Source organism: Miniopterus natalensis, chromosome 4, assembly GCF_054644295.1.
Source record: "Miniopterus natalensis isolate mMinNat1 chromosome 4, mMinNat1.hap1, whole genome shotgun sequence".
Taxonomy (NCBI): domain Eukaryota; kingdom Metazoa; phylum Chordata; class Mammalia; order Chiroptera; family Miniopteridae; genus Miniopterus; species Miniopterus natalensis.
Window position 1 is genome coordinate 15804694 of NC_142084.1, and position 12898 is coordinate 15817591.

General features: G+C 41.7%; 1 protein-coding gene across 1 annotated transcript; it reads right to left on the minus strand.

The window, feature by feature from the left end:
* Positions 1-1398: 1398 nt before the first annotated feature.
* Positions 1399-3871, minus strand: LOC107531524 (protocadherin beta-6-like). The gene is given in 2 exon segments (XM_087815921.1): positions 1399-1501; positions 1503-3871. Coding segments are annotated over 2 exon segments (2385 nt in total). The 5' UTR covers positions 3834-3871; the 3' UTR covers positions 1399-1447.
* Between the last annotated feature and the right edge of the window lie 9027 nt (positions 3872-12898).

Below are 12898 nucleotides of genomic sequence, written 5' to 3' on the forward strand. Positions count from 1 at the left end.
CAAATATAATTTAGTTAAGCCCACTTCCATTTTAATTAAGAATAAAAATAAAATATTCGCTCACTTGTCACTTTAGTATAAACTGCCTAACTTTGATGGGAAATTGAAAAGAGGATTTTTTCATAAAATACTACAAATATAACCAACAAAAATAAGACCAAATATGAGTTAAATTGTAAAAGTAAATATTATGATTAATAAAGATAAATGATGCATACACAGTACTAGAAGGGAAAATATGACATTATCTAATGACCTGGCACTAATAACTTACTCAGGTCTTGGCAGGTATCATATATATAGAAGCTTGAGAAATTAGGAGAAGTTCGAAAAATATAGTGTGTGTTTTACTAAACAATACCTTTGAACTTTCAAATAGTTGGACAAATATAAGGAGATAAAATGTACTTTCAAGCATTTGATGTTCTGTAAAAGAGTGCAGGGTTAGTGGAAGGTGTTTTCTATTTATAGGAAAAGTAAAAGTGATATTTAATAATGTCACTTATTTGCAAGAGTACTATAGTGTAGAGAGAATATTAGTATTTCTGTATCCCATGAAAATTATTTTTTAATTCACTATAGGAATGTTAGTAACATTCAGCAAATATTTATTAAGCATTTATAACTGGCCTGGTATTTTAAAAAGACCATAATATTCTTACATGAAGCTCACACTGTAACTTAATGAGTTGACACTTTTGTAAATTCTATATTCATAGAAAATATGTATTGACTATTACGGTTAATGAAATACACATAAATATAAATGGCTATCTTAGCATTTAACCACCTGTGGTGTTTATCTTTAGTTTACCACACTGTAGGTATTACCCCCAAATAAGCCTTACTGGCAGGTTAAATATATCAAACATTCACAATTAAAAATTTTCCCTAGAGCCCGGCCCGGCGTGGCTCAGCAGTTGAGCATCGACCTAGGATCCAGGCGATCAGGATTCGATTCCCGGTCAGGGCACATGCCCGGGTTGTGGGCTCGATCAATGACTCTCTCATCATTGATGTTTCTATCTCTCTCTCTCCCTCTCCTTTCCTCTCTCTGAAATCAATAAAGATTTTTTTTTTTTTTTTAAATTTCCCTACATAGCAATAGTGATGAAAGTTGTCATCAATAGTTGCAAATAGAATCATACTTAAGGATATAGGAATATAATTTTCATAAAAAGAAATAGAAAATTGAATTAAGAATTTTCTAACTATACAAATAAAATCTACATTTTATTTAGATTGTCAAATATAGTTGAATGAATTATAAAAAGACTCCTAAGCATGGTATAGAGGATATACTGTATGTATATATACAACATCTGAATTTCATTTCACCCTAAGGAACAGTAGTAAATTAATTAAGAAAGGGACCGATAACAACATGTAACTTTTAGTTTAAAGAGATTTCAAAACTTAAGTAGTGTTTAGTTGAATATTCCAATACTTAACTGAATGGGAAGCTATTCCGAAAGGTGGGTTTTTCCTCCATTTTCCTCCCAAATTCCTTGTGGAGGAAAGTTGGTGAGAATTGGCTTCAGAAACTTGAACTCGCTGGCCCCCGAGCCACCCGTCAGACACACCTCGTACTGGTAGCTCTGGGACAGGGTCCCCGCGCCGCTGACGTCCACCAGGGGGCCCGGAAAGCGGCCCTCGGGCGCCGCGCAGCCCCCCGCCCAGGCGGCCCCGCTCCGCCGGCACAGCCGCACCGCCACGAGCGCCAGCACCGAGAACAGGAAGAGCGACGACACCGCCGCCAGCGCGACCACCAGGTAGACGGTGAGCGGGTCGGCCGGGGCCGCGTCGGCCGCCGCGTCGCGCGCGGGCAGGTAGGGCTGCGAGAAGCCGTCCACCAGCAGCACGTGCAGCGTGACGCTGGCCGACAGCGGCGGCTCGCCGTTGTCCTTGACCAGCACCAGCAGCCGGTGGCGGGGCGCGTCGCGCTCGCTCAGCGGCCGCGCCGTGCGCACCTCGCCGTTGTGCGCCCACACGCCGAACAGCCCGGGCTCCGTGGCCCTGAGCAGCTGGTAGGACAGCCAGGCGTTCTGGCCCGAGTCGCCGTCCACCGCCACCACCTTGCCCACCAGGTAGCCGGGCTCGGCCGCCCTGGGCACCAGCTCGGTGCAGGGCGCAGAGCCGTTCTGCGGCGGGTACAGCACGAAGGGCGCGTTGTCGTTGGCGTCCAGCACGCGCACGCGCACCAGCGCCTGGCCGCTCAGCGCCGGCGCCCCGCGGTCGGTGGCGCGCACGCGGAACTCGAAGGCCTGCAGGGCCTCGTAGTCCAGCGCCCGCAGGGCGAACAGGTGGCCGTTGTCGGCGTTGACCGACACCAGCGAGGCCAGCGGCAGGCCGGGGTCCGGGGGCGGCAGCAGCGAGTAGGTGAGCTGGGCGTTGGCGCCCGCGTCGGCGTCGGTGGCGCTGACGCTGCCGATGTGCAGGGCGGGGCTGTTGTTCTCGGGGACGAAGAGGGTGTAGGAGGTTTGGGTGAAGGCGGGGGCGTTGTCGTTGACGTCGGAGACCAGCACGGTTATGTGGTGCTGGGTTGTCAGCCTGGGCGTCCCCATGTCGGTGACGGTGATGGTGACGTTGTACTCGGCCTGGTTCTCTCTGTCCAGCGCTCCTTCTGTTACCAACGTGTAGAAATTCTCTACCGATGGTCTCAGAAGAAAGGGGAGATTATCGTCTATAGAACAAATAACCTGTTGGTTATGTCCAGAATCTGCATCTGATACACTGAAAACTGCCACTATCATCTCTGGCAGGTTTTCAGGGATGGGGCTGATGAGGGACGACATAGTCAGTTCAGGAGCATTGTCATTCACGTCCAGGACATTGATGACTATCGAGCATTTTCCTGATAGTCCCCCGCCGTCTGTGGCCTCAACATCCACGTGATAAGATTGAAATTCCTCAAAATCCAACGACTTTCTCAATCGAATTTCTCCTGTGATTGCGTTAATTTCAAAGGGTTGGTTAAGGTTATCGATTTGAAATAGGGCATAAGATACCTCCCCAAAGGATCCTGCATCTAAATCTGTCGCTGAAACGGTGATAACCAGAGAGCCGAGGGAATTATTTTCAGGAACTTGCACCTCATAGAGTTCCTGAGCAAACTCGGGGGCGTTGTCATTGCTGTCCAAGACCCGGATGTGAATCTCGGTGGTCCCGGACCGGGGCGGAGACCCGCCGTCCAGCGCGGTGAGGGTCAGCCTGAGCTCCGGCTGCTGCTCGCGGTCCAGCGCTTTGTCCAGCACCAGCTCTGGGAACTTCCTGCCGTCGCTGCGGTTGCGGGTGAGAACGTGGAAGTGAGAGTTGGAGCTGACTGTGTAGCTCTGGAGGCTGTTGCTACCCACGTCTAAATCCTGTGCCATTTTCAAAGGAAATGTCTTTCCTGGAGTAGTAATCTCTGATATTTTTAGTAGCATTTCTCTGGCGGGGAACTCCGGGGCGTGGTCATTTATATCTCCGACTCGCAAGGCAGCCTGGAAAAACTGCAGGGGATTTTCCAGTAACACCTGGAAAGGCAGCACACACGGCTCAGTGGAGCCGCACAGCTCCTCCCGGTCCAGTTTTTCATTTAGCAGCAAATCATAGGTCTGTGCGTCAAGCTGCAAATGCTGTCTGTTCCCCTTGAAAACAACCCGGGCTCCCCGCGCGGCCAGCTCTCCGGGACTGAGTCCCAGGTCCTTTGTCAAGCTGGTCACAAATGTGCCACTTTCTGTCTCCTCCAATACAGAATACTGAATCAATTCTGATCCCACCTCCCACAGAAGCATCAATAGAATTAAAGTTGCCACTTGCCTTTTCTTGCGATGTGCTTCTGTTTGCGCCATTTCTATTGTTATGTCTGATTCCAGGGGGCAAATCCGTTCTCACTCCCAACCACCACGTCCACCGTTGACCCTCCAAAATGTCTTTGCTAAAGAATTTCTAATTCGTTCTTTTAACTTGCTTGGCGATGACTGCCTTCCTGAACACGTCTTGGCTTTAGCTTAAATGTGTTCTGTATTTTTTTCTTGGGTTTCTCGGTGAAATGGCGACCACTGAATCTGCAGAGCTTGGATTTACTCTCTTAGCCTGCACTGCCACCACGCGTTCAAATTAATAACTTCACGAGGTGCTTGCAGCTCAATACCATTTCCAAAATCTGAGCGTTATAAAGACTTTTAGGTCGAGTCAGCGTTTCTCAAACTGGAGTGTGTGAACCACTTGTATAAAGGATTGCCTGGGAGTCTTGGTTCCCCCCCCCCCAAGTCAATTCGGGGCTTCTCTCTGGATCTTGAAACAAATTCTCTGGTGGTGCTAATGGCGATCTGCACTTCAGTTTTTCCCCTTTCATGCACGCTAAAGTTTAATTAAGAATTACTCCCTCAGGTAACGTAAACTACTTGTGATCAACTTTTATTCTTTAGCCGTGCAATTTATCTCTGATGAGCAGTGTAATTTGTGAACCCAACAAATACACTATTTAAGTGTCCCAACAAACATATCAACAAACTACACAAAAGTAAAAGTTGGTTAGCAACACTGACAGTAAAATAAGCAATCATTTCTCTAAATTACATGACTTACAAAATGGCAGGAACAACAGACTGACCTTGGTTTGTGGTTACACCTGCACAGTTAAGGGAACAATTAGGCTATTAGGAAGAAAATTGAGGCCAAGGAGTACTTATGATGGAAGTGTCTTATCAAATTAAATTATTCTTAAAAGGAACTAGGAGCAATCAAGTATCTGTCATAAGTAAACATTTTAGGATTCCACTTTATTTTTGTGTGGGTATTATTTGGTCATTATTTTATTGGACTTGTTCATTTCACTTTAAAAATAAAATCTCCCTCCTATATTAATTAATCAAGATCCAAGTATATTACCCTGTTGTAAGAACATAATGCAATGTAGAAAGCATTCAAGACTCACTTCTACCATCCTCTCGCAACAAGGATGATGCTAGGTCCTATAATTATAGAGCAAATTAGATAGTGTGAAAGGTGAATTACATTTGAGTGGGTACCATGGAGTTCAATGATAATTCATCCTGGCTACATCCATTCCTATCTCACCAGTTTCTGCTCAGATAAATAGGAAAACGTATCTCTAAATACCTGGAAATACATTAAATGGGTCAGTGCACATATAAGAACTCAGATACACCAAATAGAATTCATTTCAGATTGATTTAATATTTAAGGAGAGGTAAAATCAATTGAGTTCAAGCAAAATCCACTTCAGGTAAAAGCCAAAATGATGGGAGATTTAAAATGAGGATATTTTTCCAAAATATTTCAAGTCTAGGTAAAATAAGTAAAGCTAAATAAAATCTAAACTCTGTACAGATGGAATAATTTTGTAGTTGAAAAGCACCTCTATCTACCTACCTAGAAGGATAGAAATAAGATCAGTGTGACCAGCTTCCATGGTTTACTTGTTAAGTGTTACTGAGAATAGACTTCCTTGAGGATATCAATAACAAAATAAACTGATGAAGTAAGCCAACAACTGTAACCATCTTGGATGGGTTAAATTTCTTCTCTGAAACAAAGCTATTTCCAGCTCAATCCTCAATGCTTCCTTCTTTCAGTGGGCATTCTAATTCCAGTTTAATGGCACCCCTGGCACCCAGAGTCCTTCATTCACTCTCTCTACCTATAGCACCACCAGGCATCCTCAAATACAGCTTACTTGATTCTTTTCCGTTTTAAAGCAAATTTTATTAGTGCAGTATGTGTAAAACTCAATTTAGGTCATTGAAATGCCATTGAAAATGTTGGTTGGTATAATAGGAAGAAGATAATAGCTAACATACCCCCCCAAAATATCAGTTGGATATGTGAAGAAGTTGCCTTTTTCTGGAAAGTGGATTTCATTAGATTCCTTCAGGAGAATGCTCCTCAGTTTTGTTCTTTTTTGCTCTGATTTGATTTCTAGAGTAGAGGTAAGTTAACTTTGCTTTTATAAACGTCTCACAAGGAATAATTCATTTAAAAATTTAATTATGAAAACAGTTCAACATATAACAAGGTAAACATCATAAACTTCCATCTACATATCGCCCAGTTTCACAACACTCTGTCTTTTTCATCTATACATTTCCTTCTGCTCTCAGCCTGCCACTCAGTGTTTTCTAGAGTAGAAGTGAGTTGACTCATAGGTTGAGGCTCAGCCATGCCAGCCTGGCTCAAATGCACTAATCTTAATGGTAGCATTTTAACAAATGGATCCATCCAGGTAGCCCACACCTCTTTCAAGATATAGAACATTTTCAGCATTCACTGGGAATCATCTTAATCACATTTTCCAGCTTACTTTAGTAATTAAGTGGCAAAACTTGGTCTCTTTTGGACGCAAGATGGGAAAACAAACAATGTAAAAAAGCACCATATCCCATGCCTCACGTACTCTAAAGTCAACTGACAAATAGTTTCAACATGAATTCATGTGGATTATTACCAGTGAGTTGAATCATACTTTAACTGATGAAACATTGTAAAATATATTAAACTTAATTTTGTTTAGTTAGCTTATAATTATTACATACCTGATCAAGTTGATTTCCATTTTTATGCTATATGTGTTTGTTTTCCTTTCATTCCATCAAACATTTAAAAATTCCTCAAGTTTATTTAAAGTGAAAGTCAAGGATGAATTGAATCTCTTAAAAATCTTTTTAAATTTAGTTATATACAGGGAAAAACAATAATTCAGGGAAATATATATTTTCTTAAAGAAACCTCTCAATTAATGGGAGAAATGCTGCAGAAATTTTTGAAAATATGAAGGATTTGATGTGAAACACATCTGAAATCAGAAATGGTTGAGAAGGAAGGTTTTTGTCAGTCTTGCTAGATGTTTGTCAATTTTGTTGATTTTTTTCAAAGAACCAGCTTTTTATTTCATTGATTTTCTCTATTATTATTTTTGAATGTCATTGATTTCCTCTATTACTTTCATTATTTCCTTCTTCCTGCTTACTCTGGGTTTATTTTCCTCTCCCTTTTCTATATTCTTGAAGTGAGAGCTTAGATGACTAATTTGAGACTTCTCTTTTTGAATATATGCATTTAGTACTATAAATTTCCCTCTCTGTGTTGTATTAGCTGTATCTTGTAAATTTTGATATGTTGTTTTTTCATTTCGAATTCAGTTCAAAGTGTTTTTCATTTCACTTGAGACTTTGTTTTGATCCATGGGTTAGTTAGAAGCATGTTGTTTAGTTTCCAAGTATTTGAATTTTTCCCATTATTTTTATGTTATTTATTTTTATTTTGATGCCATTGTGGTTGGAGAACCCACACTGTGTGATTTCAATTATTTTAGGTTGGTTTAAGTTTGTGTTATGACCTTGTTTATGTGTTCTATCTTGCATGTGTTCTGTGAGCATTTGAAAAGAATGTGCATTTTACCCTGGCTGGCGTGGCTCAGTTGGTTGGGCATTGTCCTGTGTACCAAAAGGTTGCTGGTTTAATTCCAAGTCAGGGCACATGCCCGGGTTGTGAGCTTGATTGCTGGTGGGGGTTGTGCAGCAGGCAGCCGATCCATATTTCACCACTGATGTTTCTCTCTCCCTCCTTTTTCCTTCCTCTCTCTCTAAAAGTCAATAGAAATATTTTTATTATTTTTTAAATATATCTTTATTGATTTCAGAGAGAGGAAGGGAGAGGGAGAGAAAGAGAGAAACATCAATGATAAGAGAGTCATCATTGATCGGCTGCCTCCTGCATGCCCCTGACCGGGGATGGAGCCCACAACTGGGCATGTGCCCTGACTGGGAATCAAACTGTGATCTCCTGGATCCTAGGTCAATGTTCAACCGCTGAGCCACACCCAGCTGGGCCAATACAAATATTTTTAAATAAAGCAAGAAAAGAATGGGCATTCTGGTACTGAAAAGGTGTTCTAGAAATATAGATCAGACCCCATGTTGTTGAGTTCCTCTGTATCCTTACTGACTTCTCTGTCGAGTTGTTCTATCATTTGTTGAGATTGTTGAAGTCTGCAACTTGACTTGTGGATCTGTCCAATTCTCTTTTAAGTTCTATCAGGTTTTGCTTCACATATTTTGCAACTCTATTGTTTGGTGTATATTGGTTGCTCCATACATAACTCATCACAGTTTACTGGTGTTGTCACTTTACCAGTTCATGAAAGGGGTGGAAAACTTACCTGCCTGTACAACTTTTTACCCTCCCCCATTTATAATATATCATATGTAATTAAATATTACTTCTACCTACATTTAGAGTTATATCAGACTGTTATAATTTTGTGTGTTTTTTAAAAATTTATCTTTATTGTTGGAAGTATTACAGGTGTCCCATTTTTTTCCCTGCAATTGACCCTCTCCACCTCGCTCCCACCCCCTCCCCAGGCCTTCACCCCGTTACTGACTGTGTCCATTGGCTTATGCTTATATGCATATAACTTCTTTGATTAATCTCTTCCCACCCTCCACCCCCCTTCCCTCTTTCCTCTGAAATATGATCATCTGTTGCATGCATCAATATCTCTGGATCTATTTAGTTCATCAGATTCTTTTGTTCATTAGCTTCTTCTTAAAGAAAACCCTTCAATATTTCCTGTAGTGCTGGTCTGGTGGTGATGAACACCTTTAGCTTTTTTTTATCTGTGAAGCTCTTTATCTGACCTTCAGTTCTAAATGATAGCTTTGCTGGGTAGAGCAATCTTGGTTGTAATTCCATGTTTTTCATCACTTTGAATATTTCTTGCCATTCCCTTCTGGCCTGCAAGGTTTCTGTTGAGAAATCAGCTGACAGTCCTATGGGTGCTCCCTTGTAGGTAACTAACTGCTTTCCTCTTGCTGCTTTTAAGATTCTCTCTTTGTCTTTAACATTTGGCATTTTAATTATGATGTGTCTTGTTGTGGGCCTCTTTGAGTTCCTCTTGTTTGGGACCCTCTGTGCTTCCTGGACTTGTAAGTCGATTTCTTTCCTCAGGTAGGGGAAGTTTTCTGTAATTATTTTTTCAAATAGGTTTTCAATTTCTTGGTCTCTTTCTTCTCCTTCTGGCATCCCGATAATACGAATGTTGGGTTTTGAAGTTGTCCCAGAGGCTCCTTATACTATCTTCATATTTCTGGATTCTTTTTTCTTTTTGCTCTTCTGGTTGGGTGTTTTTTGTTTCCTCATGTTCCAAATTGCTGATTTGATTCTCAGTGTCCTCTACTGTTGATTCCCTGTAAATTATTCTTCATTTCAGTTTGTGTAGCCTTCATTTCAAATTGGTACTTTATTATGTCATCGATTTTCTGTTATTTTCATAAAACTCTTACTAATATGGTTGAGCATCCTTATAAGCAAAATTATGAACTCTGTTTATGTTAGCTTGCTTGGATCTATTTCATTTAGTTCCTCTTCTACAGATTTCTTCTGTTCTTTTCTTTGTGACATGTTTCTTTGCCTCCACATTTTGGCTGCTTCCTGGTGTTAGTTTCTATGTATTAGGTAGAGCTGCTATGTTTCCTGGAATTTGTAGAGTGGCTTTGTGTAGTAGGTGTCCTGTAGGGTTCAGTGGCTTAGCCTCCCCAGTCACCTGAGCTGGGCCTTCTAGTTGCTCCCCTGTGTGGGCTGTGTGCACTGTCCTGTTGTAGTTGAGCCTTGGTTGCTGTTGGCATCACTGGGAGGAATTGACCCCCAGGCCCATCAGCTGTGAGGACCAGCTGCAACTATAGCCAAAGATATGCTGTGCTGGAGACACCCCTATGGAGCAGGATTTACTTCAGTGGAGCTTTGGTGTTCACCAAGTGCACCCCTTGAGTGTGTCACTTGTGGACGTGGTAGGGTTGTAATCCAGCGTGGTCAAGTCTGACCACCAGGTGCACTGTATCTGGGGCTTCCCGGGAGGTGCAAAGTCAGCCTGTGCCAGTGCCTTGCCCATGGCCACTCAACATGAGCTACAGAGCAAACCGTAGTTGGCTGCTACTTGTGCTGGGCTTGGAGGTGTCCAGGAGAGGCCAAGCTATGAACTAGTGCAGGCTGCCACTGGTGCCAGGCCTGGGCCACTTGTCAAGCTATATGGGACCCACTGCTGCTTGTTTGAGAGGTTTTAGGAAAGTCCTAAGGATAGGGCTCGAGAGGCCACTTGCACAGAAAAGCCACTGGAAATGGCCTGGATGAGCTTGCAGATAGGGAGGGGCGGGACCTCTGGGAATCACGGGGTGGGGCCAAAGGTGTGAGTCAGGTGCTGGCGATTCAAATATGGCGCCTGCTGCCGGCTGTGTGAGGATGACTCGCTGCAGGAGCAATGGCCTCTGCCAGCTCTTCTGCCTGGGAGAAAGCTGCCCCTCCACCTCTCGCCCGGATTCCAGGCAGGTTAGTTCCTCCCCGAGTGTCCCAGGTCCTTTCAATCTGCTGCTGGGTGCTGGGGCTCAGAGGGAGTGCATCTGAGTGAGTCCAGGTGTGGGCCCTTTAAGAGGAAAGCCTGGGGCTCCCGCATCCTCTGCTACCCTCAGCCACAGTCCCCGTTGTTTTTCACAGCCTGAAGTTGTGGGGACAACTCTTCCCTGCCCTGGAACCCTGGGCTGGGGGGCCTGTTGCAGGGCTGAGACCCCTCGCTCCTCTGGGAAACCTCCCCTGCCGAGATGTCCCTGTGGGTTTAAACTGCAGCACCAGTTGTGGGCCTGCAGCGAGTCTCCGAGATTCAGCCCTGATCCGCCCATGTCTCTGCCCCTCCTCCGGTCTCGGTGCTCCTTCAGCTCCCTGGTTGTAGGGTTTCTGTTCAGCCAGATTTCAGGAGGTTCTGAGTGATGGTGGTTCTGTATTTTAGTTGTAATTTTGCTGTGGTTGCAGGAGGGGGTGGATGCAGCTGTTACCTACGTCACCATCTTGTTTCCTCTCCTCAATAATTTTGGATTCAATCATCAAACATAATTTCCAAAACTCAAGAGAAAAAGGAAAGTCTATTGAATTTGCCAATATTTTTGTTTACTGTGTTTTTTCTTTTTTCCTGATGTTCCAGTTTTTAAAATGAATTCCTTTCTGTTTGGAGAACTTCCTTTATCCATTCTTTTAGGGTATGTCTACAGGCAACAAATTCTCTTCTGGAAGGATATTTTCACTGAATATAGGATTCTGGGTTAACAGTTGTTTCCTTTCAGCACTTGAAAAAATATTATGTCACTTTCCTCTGACCACCATGGCTTCTAATGAGAAATCTACTGTCATTCAAATTGTTATTGGCTAATGGATAATGCGTCATTTTCCTCTTTCACTGCTTTCAAGATTTTTCCTTCTCTTTGGTTTTCAGAAATTTAACTATGGTATCATTTGGTATGGATTTTTATGGCTTATCTTGTTTTGAATTTCTTAGGCTTTTTGAATCTCTGAGTCTGTGTCTTTTGCCAAATTTGGGAAGCTTTCCCCTTTCCTTCTGGGATTCCAATGACAAAATGACAAAATGTTAGATCTTTTGTTATTGTCCCATAGGTCCCCAAGGCTCTGTTATATTTTACAGTCTATTTTCTCTCTGTTGTTCAGAGTGGGTAATTTTTATTGTTCTGTCTTTTAGTTCACTGATTTTTGTTTGTCATCTCTATTTTACTGTTGGACTCGTCCACTGACTTTTTCATTTCAGTGATTGTGTTTTTAATTTCTAATATCCATTGGCATTTCTTTACATCTTTTATTTCTTTGCTGCAGCTTTACATTTCTTTGCTGAGACTGTTTTTCATGTTTCAAGCATATTTGTAATTGCTTGTGAAGCATTTTTCGAAGCTCATTTTAAAATCTTTGTCAGATAATTCTTACATCTCTGTCATCTTGATGTTGCCATCTATTAACTTTCACTTTGATATCTTTCCAGTTCTTAATATGACCCAGATAGTACCTTCCTAGGTGTGCATCTACCCAGAAGAACTCTTGCCCAAGTGCATGAGGAGATCTATTCCATAATGCTTATAGTAGCATTGTTCATAGCAACAAAACTCTTAGAGCAACCCCAAAATCCATCAACAGTAAAATGAATGTAAAGGTAAAGGTGTATTCAATGGGATACTATAGATCACTCTAATGAAAGAACTACATTAACATGGATGAATTCAATATCTAATGATGGAAAAAGCCCACAGATGATCCATACTACATTAATCCACTTAAATTTTAAAACAGACAAAGCTAAACAATATATCATTAAAGAATATATGCATATTGCTGCAACTATAAAAAAGAACAAATAATTAATTAAAAATTCAGGATATTTGATTTTCATGAGGATAAAATATTTGTAATGATGGAAGCACAGAGGGATTTCCAAGGTCTTTGCATTGTTCTAATTCTTAAGCTGGATGATAGTTATATGGCTGAACATTTTATTATTTTTAAGCTTCACACATACATTGTATACACTTTTTGAATGTTTAGTAGATTTAAAACTAGACAAACACTTCAAAAACAAAAAAGCAATGTATCTGGGGTCAGGCTGCCTGATTTCAAATTCTGATTCCATCACTTACTAAGTAACTTGGCAAGATACTTTAACTCTGTATGTCCTAGTTTGTCCATCTCTAAAATGGGGATGTCAGTTGTACCATTATTCTGAGAATTAGATGAGATATATGTAAAAAACAACAACAACTAGAAAACAGCCAAGTATATACACAGTGGGTAATAACCATAATAATACATTGTATATAACATATAATAATTTTATTAATAATTATTTCCCCTCAAGACCTACCTTTAAAAACTTTAAAGTTCATTTCTAAAGAAATGAAAGGAGTTTTTCTGGAGAGCACTAAGATATTTAGTGGAGGTTTTGGAATCCCAGCACAAAACCTTTTGTATCCTGGCATTTGAGGAGCCACATTCTGAAGAGTTCCCTGCCCGTTCATTACAATGCACCCTAAAGTAAAATCTGGTATTTTATAAACCTCGCCCTGAACTG